The sequence below is a fragment of the Stegastes partitus genome, unplaced genomic scaffold (assembly GCF_000690725.1).
Source record: "Stegastes partitus isolate 25-593 unplaced genomic scaffold, Stegastes_partitus-1.0.2 Scaffold2023, whole genome shotgun sequence".
Classification (NCBI taxonomy): domain Eukaryota; kingdom Metazoa; phylum Chordata; class Actinopteri; family Pomacentridae; genus Stegastes; species Stegastes partitus.
The window spans coordinates 17,625-39,703 of record NW_007579754.1 but is presented as its reverse complement, the minus strand read 5'-3'; the positions used below and the strand labels follow the sequence as shown (position 1 = coordinate 39,703).

At 39.8% G+C, this 22,079-nt stretch overlaps 2 protein-coding genes across 4 annotated transcripts; both read left to right on the top strand.

The window, feature by feature from the left end:
• Nucleotides 1-424: 424 nt before the first annotated feature.
• Nucleotides 425-5,994, top strand: cenpu (centromere protein U). 3 transcript variants are annotated; one of them, XM_008303514.1, is made up of 14 exons: nucleotides 425-564; nucleotides 1,102-1,132; nucleotides 1,506-1,560; nucleotides 1,669-1,756; nucleotides 1,922-2,162; nucleotides 2,422-2,506; nucleotides 2,663-2,746; nucleotides 2,829-2,919; nucleotides 3,937-4,057; nucleotides 4,222-4,300; nucleotides 4,866-4,913; nucleotides 5,101-5,162; nucleotides 5,394-5,550; nucleotides 5,702-5,994. In XM_008303514.1, exons 4-14 carry the CDS (start codon nucleotides 1,690-1,692, stop codon nucleotides 5,825-5,827), a joined length of 1,161 nt encoding a protein of 386 aa, XP_008301736.1. In that variant the 5' UTR covers nucleotides 425-564; nucleotides 1,102-1,132; nucleotides 1,506-1,560; nucleotides 1,669-1,689; the 3' UTR covers nucleotides 5,828-5,994. The 3 variants fall into 3 exon arrangements, with proteins under 3 accessions (XP_008301736.1, XP_008301735.1, XP_008301737.1); XM_008303513.1 differs by lacking the exon at nucleotides 1,102-1,132; XM_008303515.1 differs by lacking the exon at nucleotides 1,102-1,132 and having other exon boundaries at nucleotides 1,645-1,756.
• Nucleotides 5,995-7,192: 1,198 nt separating this feature from the next.
• Nucleotides 7,193-17,142, top strand: LOC103373595 (caspase-3-like). Its single transcript, XM_008303512.1, has 7 exons — nucleotides 7,193-7,271; nucleotides 9,952-10,032; nucleotides 11,550-11,710; nucleotides 13,213-13,341; nucleotides 14,535-14,710; nucleotides 15,010-15,130; nucleotides 16,736-17,142. The coding sequence occupies exons 2-7, from the start codon at nucleotides 9,956-9,958 to the stop codon at nucleotides 16,963-16,965; spliced, it is 894 nt and encodes a 297-aa protein (XP_008301734.1). The 5' UTR covers nucleotides 7,193-7,271; nucleotides 9,952-9,955; the 3' UTR covers nucleotides 16,966-17,142.
• Nucleotides 17,143-22,079: the final 4,937 nt, after the last annotated feature.

Genomic DNA, 22,079 nt, shown 5'->3' with positions numbered 1-22,079 from the left:
TGCACATGTAAAGATGTTGCACAGAGGTAGTGTAACAGGAGTCTTTAATGATTACATTACATTTAATGATTACGTTACATTACACTGTTATTTACACCATGGTAATTGTACATTTTGTTTTAACTGGGCCATAAATCATTCATCGGGTTTTGTTATTCTCACTACAGTGATCAAATATCTAAATTACGTCATTGTTACTTCGTCGTGTTGAAGGGGAACCTTCAGCAAATTTTGAACCGTTTCGCTTTCCGTAGGACCAAAATGTAAGCTAGTCCACTTGCGGAAGATAGTTTCGAAACACGTTCACTGCAGCCGTTTATATATTCAGCGAACTGTGTCCAGACTATATCATCGTACAATTACGTGCCACATGTTGTAGTTTTAATCACATTAACCTTCACTTTTGAGCCGTAAAGTATTGTGTCGGTATCCCCTGCCACCCCCGTGTGTGTGTAATGGTACAGCCCGGTGGTTGAACTATTTTGCGGGAACCTGTTTCAATGGAAGCAACGGGTTTTTTTTCAAAACAAGCCTAGTTTTTCACCCTCCGTCGTTCCTAATAAGGTAGAAAATATGATTCATAACTTATAAACTTTTTAAAAAATCGAACCTATATCTATAAACAGACACGGCGTTGTCTTTTCTCTCATTAAACCAACATATTTTAATGAACATCTGCCAAGTTTACGTTTCCCTGCTTGTCTTGCTGCTCACAAGATATGTGTGAGAGAAGTGGTCAAACCTAATAAAAATAAAGACTTTATTAGTTGTCATTAAGTGTTGTCTGATAGTAATGTAGCCTCACCAAGTTATGTAAGAGACAAATCAAAAAAGTACTCGGTTACGCTAGTTATGTCAGTTATGCCTTAAAGTGTAATAAATTTCAATGGAGTTTGGTGTGACAGTTAGCCACATAGCCGCTATGTGTTTTTGTTATTTTGTTAAACCTTGTTAGCATGTCTGTGTTGTGTTTTTACACGCTAAAAACATATGTGGCTGAGCAGTTGAAACTACAGTGCACCAATGACAGCATGGAAAACATTCGACTTCCGGGGTTTTCATATATAACAAACCAAATTAACCAATTATGTCAACTTGCAGAGTGGGACTTCCTGCATCATTATTCTTTGGAGTAAGTTTTCAGTCTAAACATGTCTACCTGAATTCCTCCAGTATTACCACTCCTCTTATGCATTGTGTTGAGTAGTTTTACAGTGTTTGACTTGTGGGTGAGCTCATGTCCTAAAGCTGTAATAAGTGAGGAGGGCTGGGTGGAGAGAGAGGTGGTGAGTCAACACTGTACAGTTACATCTGAGCCATTTTAAAGCAGGAAGGAATTGTATTCAAGTGGAAAAATCTAAATAAGTAACTTTGATACACTGAAATTAGATTTTCGATATTAAGTCAACAACTGGATTGGGGCTTTAATTTGGGATTTTACCTGTTTGTGGTGGAAGTGGTGGCACAAATATTAAAAACGCATCCCTGTCCCTTTATTCCTGCAGAGCCAAAAAGGACAAAGGAGCCAAGGAGCTCACAGACCCACCAGGAGAGACTCAGGTGAGTTGGTCAGTGGTGCCTGTAGTATAATTAGATAAATAGGCCATCGTCTTGTCAAATGTATGTTGTTGTTTTTTCATTCAGGATCTCTGTTGTGTTCAAATCCAGAAAGCTTCCTCTGTTGATCCAATGGATTCTCCTGACCTGTCTGGTATAGACAAAACTAGCTTCCTGCAGGGACTGCAGCTAAATGATGGTAAGTCTTTATATTTTTGTTCATGTCAGGGTCATTCTGAGTTCTTACTGTGTTGAACTCTGTATTGTAATTATACACGTTGTGTATTTGTTCTCCTGCTTCCACACTAGAGCATATTGTCAAACTACAAACTTCTTCTTACCAGAGAACTCTTGTCTTGCCTAGGTAACCCTCTGCATAGTACCGCTGTGGAAGAAGATTTAAATGATGTGGAGGAGAAAGAAATGGACAGAAAAAGAACAGAAAGAAAGGACATTCCTAAGACACTGAAGGCCACTAACAAACAGCGTGGGGCTGCTGTGAAGAAGAAGAAGAAGAAGGACACAGAGGAGGGTGAGGAGGAGGAGGAGGAGAAAAAGAAGAAGAAGATTAATAGGAGAAGTACTGGAGAGAAGATCAAAACCAGGTAATGTCTAAGGAATTAGTTTTTACTGTTATTTGTACACTGATGCTGCTGTGTTGTGCTGTGAATCAGTCACTTAATAGTGTGACTGGTGTGGCTGCATTGTCTTTGATTTACCATCTGTGTTTGTTAACGTCCAGAAAAAACGCATCTGTGCTCTACGTCTGTCCTCCTAGTTCATGCACTTTCTCACCTGTCTTATGGAAATATGTACTGATGTATCCTCCCATCAGTTTAGTGACATGTCTCTGTGTCCCACCAGGCCAGGGAAAAATCAGCAAATGATGAAGGACAAGAAGAGAAAGAGTGAATCAGGGAATGGAAAGACCAGTGACAGTCAGTCACAGGTAAGAAAGTAAATTATAACGTCTCCAGTAGAAATGATTGTGTCTATGGAATAACAAACTTGTGGTAATAAGGTCATAATCATAGCAGCATTAGGATTAAAAAAAAAAACTGGGAAAGGAAGTTTTACATATTCAGAGAAATGTGTTTTCCTTCAGGAGGAATCAGACTCTGGCACAGTCCAACAGAACCGTAGGAGAGTCCTGTCGTCTGATGAGGAGATAGACGAAGACACCAGCTGGGTATGGACGAATGTAAACAGTCAGCAGCCACAGGACTATGATCTACATTCTGACATTTCACCTTTCCCTCACTTTTATTCAGAACCCAAGTCCAAAAAAGGCCAGGATGTATAGTTTGGGCAGAAGTAGAAAGTCTTCGCTTGGCAGATCCAAACCCAGAAAGTCTTCATCAGGTAAGAAAAAAAGAGTAAAAGAGGCTGGCGTGAGTGATGACTTCTGGAAAAGCTGCAATGTTAAATGTCACTGTTTATTATTTTACGAAATAGAAGCACAAATTTTAAGGTCAGGATGAGATAATTAAGGCCATACAACTTTAATGTCAGTATGAAGCTGGAGACAGTTAACTTAGTTTAGCATAAAGACTGGAAACACAGGGAAACAGCCAGCTATTCTGACTTGTTATCTCCATAAGGTTGCCATTTATTTCAGCCTATTTTCACCCCTGTGTCTGAAAAACAAATTAAAATATCCTTATATAAAAGCCATTATAATGAAAGACCTCAAAATAATGAGAAACTTGCTCTAAATAACGACTTAGGATTTTGAAATTCTGATTTGTTAACCGGAAAAAATGAAAAACTTTAAGTACTTTGACTTGGTAACTGAGAAAAAAGAGAAAAATATTGACTTAATTTCTCAAAATAATTATTTACTACATTAAAACGATGAGAAACTATTTTGACAAAGCATCTCAAAATGAGAACCTTTCTTACAATAATGCCAAAGTTTCCATCTGAAAATATGTTTCTATTATTTCAAGATAATGACTTACGACCTCAAAATAATGTGGAATTTTGACATTTGATATTTTACCCTTGAATCTCAAAACAATGACTTGTGAGTAATATTGATCTTTTCCTGTAATGCTCAGCCACAAAGCCGATTTCCTTAGAGGTTAAAACCACACTTCTTCGTTGTGTGTTCATAGCTTCATAGGTGGGACTTCTGAGGTTGCCTTGTCTTTAGTATTTCATTTTAAAGTAGAAAATACTGTATGAAGGAAATCTATGCCATTCTGAGTGCAGTGGAAGCTTTTTAAAATTTAGCTAACTTCTATAAATCTTTGGAATATTACGGCGGTCAGTAGTAATTTTTTTTTATTACAATTTGGAGTTCATGAGGTCTAAAAATGTTTTCTCCTGTTCTTACTCAAATCTTGAACCGAGTAAATCTAATTATTCCACTTAAAGGAAGTGCATCTGGGGGAACTGAAACAGCCAGCAGTGATAAACAGAAGAGAACGAGACATCAGGGAGGAACAGATCTAGACGTGGTGCTGGATGCCTTTCTGGATTTTTGTGACCAGTACAGGTAAAGTGACATCATCTGAACAATAAATCTCTCTAAGACCTCTCTGATGTCTGTTGTCTAACCCCTTGACTTCATGTTCAACTCTGATATTTTCACATATTCTCAGTTTTAATCATTTTAATTGCAGAGTTGCTGTATTTATGTGTGTATTTGTTTGTTTTCAGTGAGACTGTGGAGTCTAAAGCAGTCAAAAAGGCCATTCATTGTTTCTCCGACAATGTCAAAGACCAACTTGTGGAAAAGGTAAGACTTTCTGAATTCTGTTTATGTTGTGATACAGAGGTTTCCAAACACAAGAGCTGACTCAGACTTAGACTTAGACTGACTTTGTTAATCTCAGAGGGGAATTCAGGAAAGACTCTGTGCTGTAATGAAGGTGGTTCAAGTTGGCATTTACAGGTTTAGATGTATTTTTGTTACCCACAAAAGCAGGTTAAGTTGCCTACTATTTTATTAGCATGAAGACACATAAATTATCAGTGTGTTTACCTTTAGGAAAATGTGCATCAGTGTGAGCAATGTGTGTGTGTTTTTTAAAATCTAAAATGACAATTAGGATTTCACCCAACTGGATTCTCAAACTGCAGATTTACATCCAACATGATCGTTTATAGCCATGCTTTAATGCCAAAAAAGTGAAATTACCGTTAGTGTTTTCCCTCAAAATAATCCCCAAAGGCACCAGCGTGCTATTGATTAAGTCAGCAATAAATGTCATTATCCAACAAAAGAGAGATATTGATTAATGTCAGAATTCTCATCACATGTTTTTATTTTTTCGTGTTTTTTTTTTTTTTTTCTCCTCTAGATCTCCTCTTGTAAAGAGCTCCGCATCCTCAAAAGAGAAAATGCAAAGGTAACTACAGAAGCACTCAAATCCTGGGAGTGCTGATTGATTGCTTCACCACTTTGGGTGAGACTGAAATATCCAAGTAGCTTCTGCACAGAGATTCACAGAGGATGAATCCTGGTGATCCTCTGACATGCATAGTAAAGTGTATGACGTTACTCTGTACTTTGTTCTGTGTGTCTGTGTGCATCAGGTGGGTTCTTCTATCCGTACAAAAACACAGAAACTGCTGAATGCCAAGCATGAGCTGATGAGGTGAGAAGCAACACACACACAAGTTATCTTTTCTACAAACACAGATTATCGGTAGCATTTTGTATCTACAAACTAAAAGTAATCCATTGAAAATAATTGGAACGCCCCTTCATGCTGTCAGCTAAATGTAATATTTACACAACAAACACCATAAATAACAGTAAAACTTTCTTTTAATATAGTCTACATGTGATTACAGTGACCTTTAACATCGTGTGTTTGGTCCAACAGGGCAGAGAGGCAGCTGTGGTTGCTGCAGAAGGAGAAAGCAGAACTTAAACTCCGATTAGCTGATCTGAGACGAGGCCAGGCCTTCCTCCACGACATCGGAGAGCTCAACAGACAATACCTGGACCACCGACGCAAACACCCCAATGAGAAGGAGACGGTACAAACACACAACGCAGATGCCATCATTCACTTCACAAATGCACCCTACCGTTGTCTTTTTTGTGTGTTTTGGTGAATAACTGCTATTTATTCGTACGCTGAGTTAAATTAAAACTCTCATTGTGACATACTTCCTCCTTTATTTCCAGTATGGTGCTTCCAGCTTACCGGCTCTGCTGTTGGAGACAAAGTTCATACATGGAACAGAGACCAGACAGAGAGGAGTCAACGAAAGACCGGAAAAAAGACAGAAACAAAATGTGACTGACAAATAATGTCTAAAGTTTAAACCTCTTGAAGACTAAATATGATGAGCAGTGTTGAAGCTGCTGGAAACTGTGTCGGGGGTTGGGGTTTTTGTACACCATAACTGTAAAATGTGGATCATTTCTTGCTGCATGCAACACTATATGTATATCAAAATAAACCAACAATAGCAGCATGTTTTCTTTTTGTGTATTTTCTGTTCAGGGAGGATGCATATTAATACTTGTAAGTTCTGCTCTGAACTGATGATGAACAAGAACAGAAGCTTAGACTGCTGTTAGGTTTCCTGTGAGCTTACACACATCAGCCAAAACATTAAAACCTGCCTAATAGGGTGTAGGACCCCCCTTGTGCCTTTAAGACAACCATGACATGTTGTTGGCATGGACATCGGACCCCTGAATGTGTCCTGGTTGTGGATCTTTTGGGTCCTGTGGGTTGTGAGGTGCATCCTATGCGTGCTTGATAAAACTGCTGTGTAGTCATCCTCAAATTTATTCCTACCCTCCCATTAAAGAAGGAAAAAACAGCTGTCACTGAAATAAGTTGAAATGTACAAAAGTAATAATAAATAAAAATTTTATGAAAATCATGGCATTGATTTTGAATTGTGGTTCAACAGAAATACTAAAAAAACAAACAAAAAACAAAAAAAAAAACAAGCATGATGGGACCCGTAAACTAATATTTTGTTGAACAACCCTTTGAGACAATTACTGCAATCAAGTGTTTTCTGTAACTCTCAGTCAGACTTTTGCACCTGTTTGCAGGTATTTTGGTCCACTGCTCATCAGCAAAGTGCTCTAATTTGTCCAGGACAGTTTTTTTTATTTATTTATTTTTTATTTTTTAATTACTCTTTTCAACCACAATTCAAAAGCAATGTCTTATTTCACTAAATTACAATTTAGCAAATTTTTATTTATTGTTATTTTTTCCGTTTCTAGTTATTTTGAGTGATTATTGTTAATTTTGCCTTTTCTTTAATGGAAGGGTATGAATAAATCTGAAGACTGCTCTAACACTTTGACCTCTTATTTGTGTTCCCCAGAGAACCTTTATAGGTGGATGGTAAGCACTGAAGAGGACCTCTGATTTCTTACTAGAGCACTGCATTCTAATAATCAACTAAATTCCCTCTAAGTGGTTTAATATAGCTCAGTTGTGTCTATAAAGTAGTCACTTTCACTAATACACGTTCATAACATGCTGTACCTTAACCTAAATTCCTCAATCCAGCTGACAGTTCTCTCAACCAATCAACGTCAGCCTTCTGGTCAAGGTGCTCGTGGCAGTTGCGGCTTAGTCCCGCCCGCTCGGGGGAAGCGGCGTTCCTGATTGGCTGAGAAGTTCCAGGCTTTTTCTTTAAACGTTGTGACATTTCCTCGTAACGCTTATTAAAAGACGGGAGACCTGTCAGCACCTGTTGTCCTCGGACGTCTCACAGAAAAGGTACGTCTGGTAACAGAAATATGTCAAATATTTAGACTTGTTGAATGATTTTAAATACGGGTTTATTTAATGGAGCCGTTTGTTAAAAGTTGACACCCGCCAGGTAAAGTTAATTCTCGACACTTTGTGCGTTAGCTTACTGAGCTACACCGCAGATAAACACAATAATAATTTACTCGGTGTGTAAAACTAACTGAAGATTGTCTTATCTTGTGTTTTATGACGGATGTGATTACTAGAAGGTGTTATGTCCTCCTATTCGCTGGTCACTGAGCTAGAATACCCCCAGTGTGACTTAAGCTAGCACTAATTTAACGCTGCTTCCTGGAGTTTTTGCTGCATGTCTTCACTTGTCCTGAGTCTGAAGTATTTTGCATTTTACTGCACAAGTTTTGAGGTAATTTTTCCACAGGAAACGGTTATTAGGGTTACAGCCTGATGACTAATATGTTTTCCGAGGAGATCATGTCCCGAAAAATGCTGTATCATTTTGGTTTTGAGGCCTGCCTTTGTTGGTAAAAAAAAAACAATAGCTGTAAATTTCCTGTTTTGTCAGTGGAGTTTTGTTATAAACCAACATGGCTTAAAAAGTACTGGATGTTCCCAAGTCTTAGCCATAATGTACTTTTAGTTTTCTGTTCACATGTTAATTATTTGACACGACATAGAACACAATATAAGAAATCATAGGCACTGACATTAATTTGGAGGTTTCTTAATGTTAAACACCACGTTTCCTGCTGTCTGGTGAGTTTGCAGCTTCTCTGCTTGCATGTGCATTGTTGCCCTCTTTGCTGCTTTTGTGCTTTTTTATTCAGGACAACTTTATTCAAAATTCAGGGCAGTGTGTCCTCTGCAACTCAGCTGAAATCCTTTTCATCCATCCTGTAGCCTTCACCAAACAAACCACAACACATCAGACAGTTATGTGTGAATAACTTCCAGGAAGAACCCGTTTGGCTGCTGTGGTAGATTTTTGTGGTCCATATGCAATTTGGTAAAGTGGTTTTGGGTGTAAAGTTGGGTTTTAGCGCTTGTGTAACTTGGCATCCTGTGTCAGCTAACCCAGTTAGACTTGCTTCACTGATTTATTGGACAATCAGTTATTCTGATAATGAGTTAATCGGTTTGAGTAAGTATTTTCAAGAACAAGAGTCAAAATTCTGCTTCTAAAGTGTGAATTTTTCTGGTTTCTTTACTCCTCTATGACAGTAATGACTAAATATCTTGATGAAAAGACACTTGAGGACGTCATCTTGGCCTTTTGGGAAACACTGGTGTACATTATTCCGTATTTTCTGACATTTTAGCAGCCAAACAAAACAAGTGATAGACTAATCAAGACAGGAATCAAAATGCTAATTATTATAGTTGTCGTCCTTTTCCTCACACAGATTTGTAGCAGGACAAAGTTGCTCTTGTGTGTAAAGGAATTACACTTAAAGACAAACTCGTAGATCATTTTTTGATGTCATAAATTTATTCTATACATATAAAGGGTTGGCTAACCCAGATTACAAAAAGACTCGTCTCCAAGTAGCTCGGTTTTCTCCTCCAAACCCTGAGAAGCAACAGACAGTGTCATGGTCGCTGTGATTAACCCACAGACGTCACTGTTATACATTTTTATTGTACCTGTCCAGTTAAGATTAGATACGATATGCCTTTATTAATCTCACAGTGAAGAAATTCACAGTGTTGTCAGCAGCGGTACACACAGAGATACACTCATACTAGACAGAAAAATGTACGTATAAAAAACAGTGCAAACATTTTATTGTCCAGCTCCTTTTAAAGAAACGCTTCGGTAGCTGAGGAGATCAGTATCAGAGAAAACGTAGTGAGGTATCAGTAAATCTAATCTGGATTAATTCTGTGTTTTAAACAATAATGGGTCAACACACCCTCAAACAAAGACCTCCATCATTAACAGAAACAAATCTTTATGTTATTTCTCACAGCAAATGCAAGATATTAAAAATGTTCTCCTGATTAAAACAGATCTCCAGGTGAAATAGTTTACCAGGCCACTATGTCATCCATCCTAATTAGGTTATAACCGATATATTGGGTATTTTAAAGGCATTAAACTGCGGCATAGGCGTTCTGAAGCCGCTTTAGCCAGTATGAGAAAAGGTTTACTGTAGATTTCATTAAAAGAAATGTCATGTATGTTTAAAGGAGGGATAAAAGCACCATGTTGTAGGAAACGGAGGAGAGAAAAATGGGAATCTAGAAACAATTTGGCATTTATTCAGGTTATTGCTTTCACTTTATCCAAGTAAAATGTTTTAATTTATCTTTTTTTTCTACTCTTTATTAGTGCAACAAGTACAACAGATTAGACAGATGCAGGTGGAAAATATACAAACAATGATGCAAAACGGTTAAATATAGTGAACAGAGGTATGATTTCAATATGGTACAGATTATTTTGTTGGGCGTGTCAGAGGAAACTGTATTTTTGTGTTTGGAAATACATAAAAAAAGGACTTTATACGTACATAACAATACTAATGCTAATAAAGTTACCTTGGGATTTGTAAGAAGGAGGCAGCAGGCCAGGGCGAACAGGGTTTCTCTTTTTTTCTTTTCCCTTTTCTTGTAGTTTGTTTTCTTATTTTTATCTTTCACACATTTTCTGATTTCTAAATCATCTCTGTTCTGTTCACGTCTGCAGGAACATGGCTGACGTTGGTGCTGATGGTGATGTGCAGAGTGGTGAGGACTCCCTGGACGCCCGACCATCCTTTTTTAAAAGGTAACTACAGTCCACTACTCACTATCTGACTGCCCCTATCTTAATGAACTTACACCTACACGGTCAGCCACAACATGAAAACAACTGACAGGTGGAGGGAATAGCAGTGATTATCTTGTCACAGTGACACGTGAGGAGTGGGGGGGATATCTTAGGCAACAAGTGACCATCTAGTTTTCAGAGCTGATGTGTTGGAAGAAGAAAAAACGTGGGGTGTAAGGATTTGATGTGACTGGTTTGCAGTGGTTGGTAGCTAACAGAGGTACCGTAATTTTTGGACTAATGAGGCACCTGAATATAAGCCGCACCCACGAACTTTAAAAAGAAAAAAAATGTGTACATATATAGGCTGCACTTGTCTATAAACCGCAGGTAACATGCACAAATACGTACCGTAGATGCTTTTTTTCCAAACAGTTCCTGTAACACGGCTGGTTAAGAAAATAAAACCTACAGCAGCCTACCAGGAAAAGTCATTGATCGCTATCTTCATCTTCCTCCTGCACTAAAACCATTAAAGTCTTCCGTGTCAGAATTAGACAGCCTCAGAATTACTTCATCACACACTTCCTCAGTCTCTCTTTCGTTGTCGCTCTCATTGTCACTTTCGTCTCGAGGCGAATTCGTAAAAATCCTTAAATTAGCCTCATCATTGTTTAAGCCGCAGTGTTCAAAGCGTGTGAAAAAAGTAGCAGCTTACAGTCCGGAAATTTACAGTAGTCTAAGGAAGTACAACCAGTGAATTGGAGACAGTTCTCACAAGAGCTACTGCAGCACAAATAGCTGAAAATGCGGCTGTGACAGGAAGGTTTCGGATCACATGATGAGACTGTGTAGCTGCAGAACGGTCAGTGTCAGTGCTGTCCACTGCTAGAGCACCTACAATGAGCACATGAAAACCAGACCATGGAGCAATGATCCAGTGAATGTGGTGTATTCGTTGTTTACTTGGTAAAAGATGCCAGCAGGATACACTATGGGAAGACGGCAAGCTGGTGCAGGTAGTGTGATGCTGTGGGTCATGTTTTGATGGGATACATTGGGTCCTGCATTCATGTCACACAAAGACACATAGCACCGACATAAACACTGTTGCACTCTATTCAGTATTCTTTGATGGCCTCTTTCAGCAGCATAATACTCGCTGCCACGCTGCAAAAAGAAGTCCAGGAACGCTTTCAGGAACATGACCAAGTTTCTCAGATGTTAGTCATATTGACATGTTGGTGCCTGATACCACAGGACACCACAAAACAATAGACGAGGAAATGTTTATTTGCAAAAAGGGAATCCACCATCCGCCGTGACTCAGGTATAGCCGAGCAGTGAGATAACCCGAAAACCATTATAACATCTATGACCGATGAGCACAGTCATGAACGGGTTGTGGTTAAACAAGACCTTCAGCTTCAGTCACCATCAACTGTCTTCAAGTGTGTTATGGCTAGACGGGTTTTTCAGCTTTTAAATGAAGTCTGTTCATCCATCGGCATGTTTCTGTGTGTGCGAATTTCCAGGCGCAGTGCAGCAAATGGTAAAAATGAAGAGGAAACGGACTCGGCTCCCAGCAGCAAGAGCAGCATCTCAGTAGGCGCCGACCCGTTCCGCTACAACATGGATTACCCCAGCATCGGAACCTGTTTGATCATCAACAATAAGAACTTCCACAAAAGCACCGGTAAGCACGCCCATTCAGTGATTCATACACGCTCATGCACCTCTCATGGGCAGTTGGACATTTTCCCAAATTTCAGCCAACTTTGCGAACGTCTGCAGCGGTTGTTAACATGTGCACAGGTGTGTTAAATTCGTGCCACACCGCTGAAGAGGAGGTGTGCTTACCTGACTGAAAGTTTTCTGTAAAGACTAAAATAGATAAAATAAATCTAAGTCAAGTAATGGATAGTGACTCAGTTTAATTGATCAGCTTTACTTCCATGGCCCTGGTATCATACACGTTGTCTCGCTGTTACACTTGAATAACAGTAATTGTTTTAACACCTGTGCTTTTACTCCGATAACAAGTCAAAATCCTGTGAAGAAGTTGTATCAGATAGATGGACTCCTTCAACATTATTGAATCAAACATGCATGAGCAGAAACTTCTTTCATCCCCCAAGTCCAACATACAAAAACTTGAATATATTAAATTTACAATCTCTCTGTTTTTCCCCTCACTTACATCCACTTAGAGGAATTTTCCTCTTTGTAGCAGTGGGGTTAAATCATGTTGTGACAACTACATAAACACATAAAATGAAAAGCTTGTCTGTCTTGTGACTACAAAAATAGTAGGTATAAGGTTTCTTTTTTTGTCAGACAATGAGTATTTTTTACATAGAAGCTGTTACCTTTGACGTGTTTCGACTGTGCATGTTCTCCCCGTGCAGTGTGGGTTCTCTCCAGGTTCTCCGGCTTCCTCCCACACAGTCCAAAACCATGTTGAGGTTAATTGGTGATTCTAAATTGTCCGTAGGTGTGAATGTGAGTGTGCTTGGTTGTCTGTCTCTAAGTGTAGCCCTGTGATAGACTGGTTACCTGTCCAGGTGAACCTGCCTTCACCCTGAGTCAGCTGGGATAGACTCCAGCCCCCCATGACCCTCGTGAGGATTAAGTGGTGTATAGATAATGGATGGATGGATGTTTCGACAGTCAGAAACATCACTGGCATCTGTGGTGACGTGTCTTTATCAGCTGGTGGTTTCCTGGAGGCGTGACCCGCCTGGCAGTCTGTCAGATGTGCCCGACGGGCCACACTTCCTGCCTCCCGCTGGTCTCTGCAGGAGATCGTCCCATGTGTGGGACAGCATGAATGCCCTCTCATCACGGTTCATGGTGTCTTTGGCTCGCCTCCTGATTTCTGTGGCCTCCTTGATCCAGCGTTTAAATTTGTTGTTCTCTGATCCGATGATCTTTGCGTTGTCCCAGTTCATGATGCACTACTCATACTCATTGTCTGACAACAATAGAAACCCTTATACCTAAAATCAGAGCAGACAAAATGAACCTAATCATGCAAAAATAGTCGTTACAATTTACCAGTCTGAAGTGTTAGAAGCAGGACTTGTGAGTTTAGAACATTCAGATTCTGTTCGTCTGTTCAGTCCTGTTCATTCAGCCGTAATGTCATTCTGACAGTTGTTGTCGTACTGCATTGTGTGTGTTTGTGCGACTCTCCAGGCATGAACACTCGTAACGGGACAGATGTGGATGCTGCTCTTGTTGCCAAGACCTTCAAGTCTATGGGTTACGACGTCAGAGTGGTTACTGACCGGAGTGTGTCTGAGATGAAACAACTGATGTTAGCTGGTAAGACAGATGTTTATGCATTCAAGGTTGCTGCTGTTTTAAAATAAATAAAAATACATCTTCTCTGTCCTGCTACACTGTCATGAATCACCTGGTTCTGAACTGGTTAACACTTTAGTTAAATGACCCAGTATTGGTGCACTTTTCTCAGGTTATGGACTGTTGCATTTATTCAGACTGCATTAATACAGGAGCATAAGGCTGGTTACCAAACAGTTTAATCAACTTCACAAATGTTTAAGGGCACTGTTAAGTAGTTCTTTATGCCAGAACCATTGCAAACCATTTTAACAGGTATTAGCTGAGTTTGACGATCCAGCATTAACATTACAGGTGTCTGTAACATCATTCTGACCAGTCAAAACAACGCTTGGAGATCTCAGTTTGGACTCGTCAAAATAATAGATGTAGATAACCCAAGTGTCATTATGACCGGTCAAAGCTGTTAGCGGAAGTAACCACTGCTGTGTGGGATAAGATCATCAGCAAGGAGTCGGTGGAGAAAGAGAGCTTTGTTCATCAGAGGCTTATGGCCGAATCTTTCTAGAACTTCAACCACAGGTATCTCAGACATGGAGGTAGAACAGCTTGTCATTTGCAGTGCTGGCCTTCCACTTGCCATAGCTTCTGGGCGGCTGAGGCTCAGGTGGTAGAGCAGGTTGTCCTCCAATCGCAAGGTTGCCGGTTCAATCCCCCGCCCCTCCACAAAGTGTCTTTGAGCAAGACACTGAACCCGAAGTTGGCAGGCAGCACCTTGCATCTGTCACCGTACTGTAACTCCTAAGTCTGATGTAACTACAGATACCTGCGTTGTCCTTTCATTTCACAGAGCCATTACATTTCAGCATTACAACATGATTCTGACCAGGTCAAACTGAATTTTCTAAAAAGGACAATGTGGATATCTGGAATATAAAAGATCCTTGTTCTAATTACACTGTACAGATCAGAAACTGGACTACAGCTAGTCCGAATTCAGCTGTAATTCACCGTGTGGACGTCTGCGACTGTATTCTTGACATCTGTAATGAGAAACCTCACAGACGTTTGTGCGAGGAAAGCTCTTAAATGTTTGACCAAGAGAACTGACTCTAAAATACTAGAACCGTATTCACTAAACTATGCTGAGAGTTAAAAACATCTGGACTTGAACCAACCTTCACCTTGTTCGCTATCTGTTCCTCTGCCTCCAGTATCCAAGGAGGACCACAGTCGGAGGGCGTCGTTTGTGTGTGTGCTGCTGAGTCACGGCGACGAGGGGGTGATTTACGGCACCGACGGCTGTGAGAAGTTTGACACCCTGGTGAACTGCCTGAAAGGACACCGCTGTAGTACTCTGGTGGGGAAACCCAAACTCTTCTTCATACAGGTCAGTTAATGGACACTTCATTGCAATGGGTGCTGAAATGCTTGTGCTTCAGTAAAACGACCACATTGTTACGGTTTTATTTCATTTAAGCTCCTAAAATAATTCTGAATGATTATGTGTTTTGCATTTTTAACCACCAGACGCCAGCTTAGAAAATACAGGAAGTTTATGTGCACATTTGTGGTGCGGTAATCAGGTTGAAATGGCGTTTTTTTGATGTTGTGTAAATGTGAACAACTACTACCTACAATATTCTCTCAGTTCATGTACGTAACGCCTGGATGTGCTGCTCTGTTCAGGCGTGTCGCGGTACAGACCTGGATGAAGGAGCGTTGGTCGAGACCGACAGTGTCGCAGAGCAAACGTCAGAGAAGATTCCCGTGGAAGCAGACTTCCTGTATGCCTACTCCACTGCTCCAGGTAACCAGTCATAGCAGAAGTAGTAGAAAAAAACGCATCGTGTCCTGTTAACCCAATAAACTCCTGTCGTATTTTTACTTTTTGTGGATTCGTTGTCAGTCAAACATGTCTTCAGTGTCGTACAACAAAGTGCCAAAAATCATTAAAAAATAAGCTGCAGGTGTCCACGTTGTAACATGAGATATTCACACAGAAAGATTTTTTACACTTTTAATTACATACGTACCAGTAACATACAAAAATACCGTAAATTTCCGAACAGTGCCTGAAACACGGCTGGTTAAAAAAATGAAAACTACAGCAGCCTACCAGGAAAAGTAATTGATCGCTATCTTCATCTTCCTCCTGCACTAAAACCACTAAAGTCGTCTTCTTCAGCATCGTAGCCGGAACAGCCTCAGAATTACTTCATCACACACTTCCTCAGTCTCTCTTTCGTTGTCGCTCTCAATGTCACTTTCATCTCGAGGGAAATTCGTAAAAAATCGTAAAAATCCATAAATTAGCCGCATCGTTGTTGAAGCCACAGTGTTCAAAGCGTGTGAAAGAAGTAGCGCCTTATAGTCCGGAATTTACGGTACTTTTTCTTTGATCACTTATTTTCCAAGATGTGCCCACAGTTGTTGCCAATACTGGAAAATAGTGGCTCTACATATTCTAGTTAATTAACTACTTCCACTTTTAATGTGTTTACATGAAACCAACAAGTCACAGGATTTTTGTCACATGACTGTTGCTAGCTGCTCAGCCAGTCACATGAGGATTTTTTTGATTTTCTTACAGAATCTGATTACTGCCAGTGCTTTGTTTTTTGACAGATTTTTAACCCTTTCAACACTATAGCCCGCTATACCGGACTGGCATTATGACTCCCGTTCAACCCCGCAGCCCGGTGTAGCGGCTCCGGTATATGGCGACTTCCTGTTGGTTATCAGAGGGAATCACCGTATGTGAACAAGCAATTCAGTCATGAAATAAATTATGCAAATTAAGCAAAATGACATTGTTTGACCCCCAAAATCACCAGAAAATGGGATTTTCACTGCATCGTTTCTGAAATGTTTATAAGCGATCAAAACTAGCTAATTACAAGACTTTGGCTGATGTCTCAGTATGTAAGAACTGATTTACCTTTTTCATACCTGTATTTCACCTGTATGTATATGACAAGAGTAGACTTCCAGATATATTTAACTGTCAACTTTTCTACTTTTGATTGACACCAGATATGTGATGATGTGAAGTCGACTAAAGAATTTATGAGTGATTAATCAAAACCATATCTGATCATGAATTTCAAGCCAAAGTTACTTAGTGTTGAATGAGACATGTAGGATAAAACAATTTAGATTAAATTTCCCCATTTTTTTTTGCCCAGATTTGGTAGTTCTTCCTGACAAAACCAATAATCACACGTAAAGGACGATTACAAAGCTGCAAATCTGTCAATTCTTCCTGTTTAGACACTTTATTATGTGATAAATGTTGTCATTGTGGTGATTTTTAACACCTGGGGTTTCGAGGGTTAACGTCAGCTCTTATTGTCACCTGTTTTGCGTGTGAGCATCTTTTCTAAGAGTCCTGACGCTCTGAATTGTCCGACAGGCTACTACTCGTGGAGGAACACCGCCAACGGCTCCTGGTTCATGCAGTCGCTGTGTGAAGTGCTGCAGCAGTACGGCAGCAAGCTGGAGCTGATGCAGCTCATGACCCGAGTCAACCACAAAGTGGCGATGAACTTTGAATCTGCCTCAGAGCTGCCTGGCTTCAGTGGCAAGAAGCAGATCCCCTGCATCGTCTCCATGTTGACCAAAGATTTTTACTTTCCTTGCTAGATTCTCAATCAGAATTTATCTACCTGTGGAAAACTGAGTGAGAAGAGTGAGTGTCGCCAGTTTCAGATGCATGTATTTGTCTGTTCTCTGGTCACGTGCCAAAGTAATTTTAATGACTATAAGAAGCACTTGAACGCATCATCAGCATTTGGATAAAAGGGAACAATTTTCAGGGTGCTTCAGTCTGAGCTGATTTTTGCTCTCTTATATTTTATGATTTTTATTTTCTTGTCTTTCAGGGAAACTTTAACTTCTGTCTTTTGATTGTGTGATACAGGAAACACAAAGTGGCGTCGAGACATTTTCAGGGATGTCTTTTTAAGCAGCTACACTCACGAATATCAGCAGATTACTTCAGAATTGAGTAAATAAATAAGTACTGTTTATTTAACTTTTTTTTTTAACACTTAACACTCGTCTGGTTTGTACTAGGTTTTTTTTTCAATGCAATAAATGCACAAACTGGATCACTCTGCCTGCGTCTGTTTTTAATTTATCACCATGAAAACGCATCCTAATAGAACACCACCATTGTTTTGTCCTAAAACAAAAGGGTGGAACTGAGCGAGTCCTGTTGTAGAACATCATTAATTACTTCTTATGCTCGTTTTTTATGTGGTCATACTGTAGATCTGAAGCTTTGTGTATTTATGTATCCCTACTGTCATCACCTTAGATGCTTTAATACCACTAACAAGAAGGGATTTTAAGCTTATTTGACTGGAGCAAATATAGACGCAATCATCCAGTTCTGACATGCAGGTAAGTACATAAAGCCAGAAGATTACTTCCAGTGCGGTTGCTATAAATAAACCTTAAGCACAGTGGCATTATGTATGTCTAAATGGGAGAAACACTTTAAAAAGCACATTAACTGCTTGTTTTTTGTATAGCATTAGTCAGTTAGTGTGTAATTAAAACTGAACAACATATCTGTTGAGACTCCAGCTAGTCTGAGAATTAAATACAGCACAAGGATAAAATAGTTTTTTTTCCTCACTTTGACTCAGTCTGGTTCAGCACTGTCACCTCAACATGAAAGGTGTGAGTTCAAACCTGCAGCAGCTTGGTTTTGTGAGGCGTTTGCATCTTCTCCCTGCGTCTGTGTGGGCCTTCTGCAGCTCCTCTGGTTTCCTCTGTTCATGTATTTGTTTAGAGGCTGTATTAAGCTTTAAATGTATTTATAAAAAGTTGGCAGGATGCAGCATTTTGAGTTTCATTAGCGCATGGCTGAGCACAGAAGAGACAGCTCCTCAGGACAGGACTCAGCAGTCCACCTGCATCTTAAGGACAAAGGACACTCATTAGAAGACAACAATGTACCGATGTTGGCCTGCAGGGAGGACAGATGGTTTGAGAGAGGAGTGAAAGAAGCCATCTAACTGGAAGGACCATCCCTCAACAGAGGTGGAGGTCTGAGGCATCACCTCTCACAATTCAGTCTTAAGATCTCTCCCTAGGAAGATGAAACCACTTTCACATCTAGACACAAAAGACCCTAACGAAGCCCAGTGTGGCAGGAGGAGTCCTAACGACTCACATAACGAGGGGGAGGAGCAACAAACCCTCAAATGAAATTGAAACTCAGGTGCTAATGGCTCCTTAAGGATATAAGTATCTGGAACTCCCAACTAGTCAGTCAGAACAGATGAAGCCTCTTGGATGAGAAGTGAAACGTCTTCAAGGAACTCAAGCAAGTCCAGTTGCTACGATTAACCTACCAGAATAACCACGACCTGGATGACTGAGAATCTTCACAGACACATTTGAGTTTCATTCTGAACCGTGTTGTTGGAAATATGTTATTTTAATGCTGACAAAGGTAAACTGGTCATAAGGAGAACATGGAGGATCTAGATGTTTACCTGCGACTCACCTGTGCAGGTTCTGGGACGCCTGGATGTCAGATTAGATAAAAGAGAGCAATAGTGTTCTGATCGCACATATAGTTTGTTTTCAAAATGCTGTTTTAATTCTATATTTTAAAAGGCGTACGTCTCAGTATGTTCTTAAGCCAGGCATGTTGGTATGAATAGCAAGTCTACATGATGAGACTGGTAACCTGGTGGTCCTCTGCTGCCCTCTACAGGACGAGGCAGGTCAATTAACAGAGGGAAAAGATTCAGAATTTACTAAATATTTCTTTGCAAACTCAGAATAGTGGCAAAAATAAAACTTCATAGGAGTCAAGTGAGTTAAGGACAAACATGTTACAGCCATTTCTTTATCAAAAAAACTTGCAGAATTTAAGAAAAATTAATTTTCCAGAATGGAACTGAATGTAAAGGGAATATGTGTTGTATAGATATGACAATCTGGGACTGAAATACCCAGTAAAGTGACCAGAAATGCAATTTAGTGACAAAAAGTGCAAAGTGTGTTTAGTGGGACAGTCTCCCCCTGAGAGATCTGACAGTTCAAGTCTCTATGGGGCTAGTTTGAGATACAGTGCATCAAAGATTCGACATGTTCTGTGTTAGATGCAGCTTTTTATGTTGAAATACTATCAATGTCTCTAATCCAGGTCAGGCCTGGACAGTTTGCATTCTGCTCCTAAAACACAAACACGTTAATTAGTGCTGCCGTCGTTACTCATTACCTTTATGAAGTCTGATAGAGGTAATCATTGACCCCCCAGTTGTGTACTTTGGTTGGAAATATTGTTTAAAGAACGGTTTGTGTGAATGATTAACAGTTTAGGTGGATGTTTTATTTTTTTCTTTTTAGGTTTTTAGTGGCTTCATGTTGCCACTAGAGGAAGCCAGACAAACGGTAAGTGCAGCTCTGAGGGCCTTTAATGAATCAGCAGTCCTTCAAAGGTTTCCAGGAACTGAAACTGTGGCTCAGTTTAACCCTCGATGCACCGATCGCAACTAAAACACACACAAATAAGGTTTTGTGTTGCTGGAGTTCTTTTATAATCCCCCACAGTGCAAATGATATTCATTCTGTGCAATGTGTTCATTTTCCTCTCTATGTCTGATGAGTATCTGTGGCATCTGTTGCATTTGGTGCACGTTAATTTAGAGACTTTCTGTATTAGTTTATCAGACCTCCTCCCCGCTCTGTGCTGCAGGGAGCACCAGTGTGTCACAGGCAGATAACACAGGTCACGTGAATTTAGGAGGACTTTTGTGCAGGCAGCAACTCATAACGCTTTTCAAACATCATGTTCTCTGTTCCTGAGAAAGCTGTTTTCTCTTTAGTGTAAACTGAAAGTGTCCCCAAGAGCAGAAATGATAAGAATTGCATAAACACACACGAGTAAGATTCAGTTTGGGTGCATGTTAAAGTCTAAAAAGCTGCAAATAAATGCGTTCATGTGTGTTTTAAAAGGGAGTCCTCACAGGTTTATGTATTAATATTATCTATTAACACAGCTGCATTTGCTTTTGTCACAGAAAACTGCCCATTTAAGCTTCGATTCAGCTTCTTTCTAAATGATGTTCCTCAATATAAAACGGTTCATCTTGAAACCCACAAGTGCATCAGCTCAGCCTGTGGAGGGAAATAAAACTGAAAACGTGCATTTTCCAAATAAGTGCAGGTGTTGTTTTAATTCTCATACGAGCTCATGTGAAGTTTCTAGTTTCGTTTCCAGCTGCAGCAGAGCAGAAAAGGGGAGGATGCAGGGGGGAGGATGGATGGGGCAGATAGAGGAGGGGGGAGGAGGAGGAGGGGGGAGATAGAGGAAGTGAAAATGAAATCCAGCCCAAAGATCGTCTCTGCATCTGTAGACAATGAACGAGTGTGAAGTGGGCGTTCGTTTTCACGGCGCTTCTCCTCCGCACCGCTCTGAACTTTGGCTGAGTTGTTTGCATGGACTATATTTGATGGGAAAGTACAGAGTTTGCAATAGTTGGCTCTGGTATTTTTAGCTTTGCAGAGCTGAAAGTTTAAACTCCAACACACAAGCAGCTGTGTGCACAGGCTTCTCTGCTTTAATCACAACTGGAGCCTGAGCTGCCACAACAGTCGAGTTATTAAGAAATTATAAACAGCTTAAAGGCATTCAGATTCTGATAAATGAGAAGGAAAAATCTTTAAATGAAAATACAGCATCATACTCCTGAAACTCCAATATTTTGTGGCTGATAAGTGTTTTGTGTTGGCAGGACAGAGATGAATACAGAGTGCAGATTCAATTTAGCTTTATATTATTTTCATGGTAGCTATAAAGCTTAAAATCTGTCCTCTGATAAACTAATGTTTACCGTCCCTGTTAAGCACCGAGGTAGAAAATATACTTATGTAAAAGTACTAACACCACAATGTACAATGACTTTCTTACAAGTCATCCGTTTCAATTTATACCTAGATAAAAGTGCAAAAAAATAAAAAATATACTTAAAATACCAGAATTAAAAGAAGTCTCATCATGCAGAATGGCAGATTTTATTATCAGATTATAGTTATTGATGCATTAAAGTGTTGATTTAACTACTTTATACAGTTTGTCTCATAGTTTCCCCTCAAACATCAATAACACTTAATTTTTTTATCTGATCATTGTTTTTCCTCTGCAAAGCACTGTGGCGACATGACTTTAACTGTGATGTATAAATACATGAAAATATTAGAATAGAACATCATTGTTCTTTAATGTACAGATATGAGCCGTATCATTGTTCTCCACATCCAGAGGAATCTGTGCAAAATCTGAACTTTCACACATGGAAGAATCTGAACAATATCAACAGTACTTATGTATAGATTTTGTATTTTCTGCTACTGATGTTACTAAATGTCTGTGGGATAGATAGATAGATAGAGAGATACTATACTCATCCCCTTGGGGGAAATTCGAAGTGTCTAGTAGGTTAGAGTTTAGGTATTTACAGAAAAGGTGCAACATGCTGGTATTTACAATAAAACAGAGTATAGGAAAAGTGCAAAACACAATAAACCTTCTAAGAATGTTCTGTTATTGGAGGTCTTGATGACATCTAGGAAACTTTTTTTGAACGTTGATTTGTTCCTCTTTTTGTAATCAGAGAACATCATCTGTGTTCCTGACAACCTCCTCTGCCTGGTGACATCCATCCATCCATCCATACACCGCTTAATCGTGGGGGGCTGGAGTCTATCCCAGCTGACTCAGGGTGAAGGCAGGG

What these genes read in the sequence shown, in the direction of transcription:
- cenpu (XM_008303513.1), top strand. Translation starts at nt 1,690, where the DNA reads ATGGATTCTCCTGACCTGTCTGGTATAGACAAAACTAGCTTCCTGCAG. An exon ending in CCAGTGACAGTCAGTCACAG is followed by an intron (nt 2,507 to 2,662) that starts GTAAGAAAGTAA and finishes GTTTTCCTTCAG; the next exon opens with GAGGAATCAGACTCTGGCAC. An exon ending in ACCCAGAAAGTCTTCATCAG is followed by an intron (nt 2,920 to 3,936) that starts GTAAGAAAAAAA and finishes TTCCACTTAAAG; the next exon opens with GAAGTGCATCTGGGGGAACT.
- LOC103373595 (XM_008303512.1), top strand. Translation starts at nt 9,956, where the DNA reads ATGGCTGACGTTGGTGCTGATGGTGATGTGCAGAGTGGTGAGGACTCC. An exon ending in GAAACAACTGATGTTAGCTG is followed by an intron (nt 13,342 to 14,534) that starts GTAAGACAGATG and finishes CTCTGCCTCCAG; the next exon opens with TATCCAAGGAGGACCACAGT. An exon ending in CCAAACTCTTCTTCATACAG is followed by an intron (nt 14,711 to 15,009) that starts GTCAGTTAATGG and finishes TGCTCTGTTCAG; the next exon opens with GCGTGTCGCGGTACAGACCT.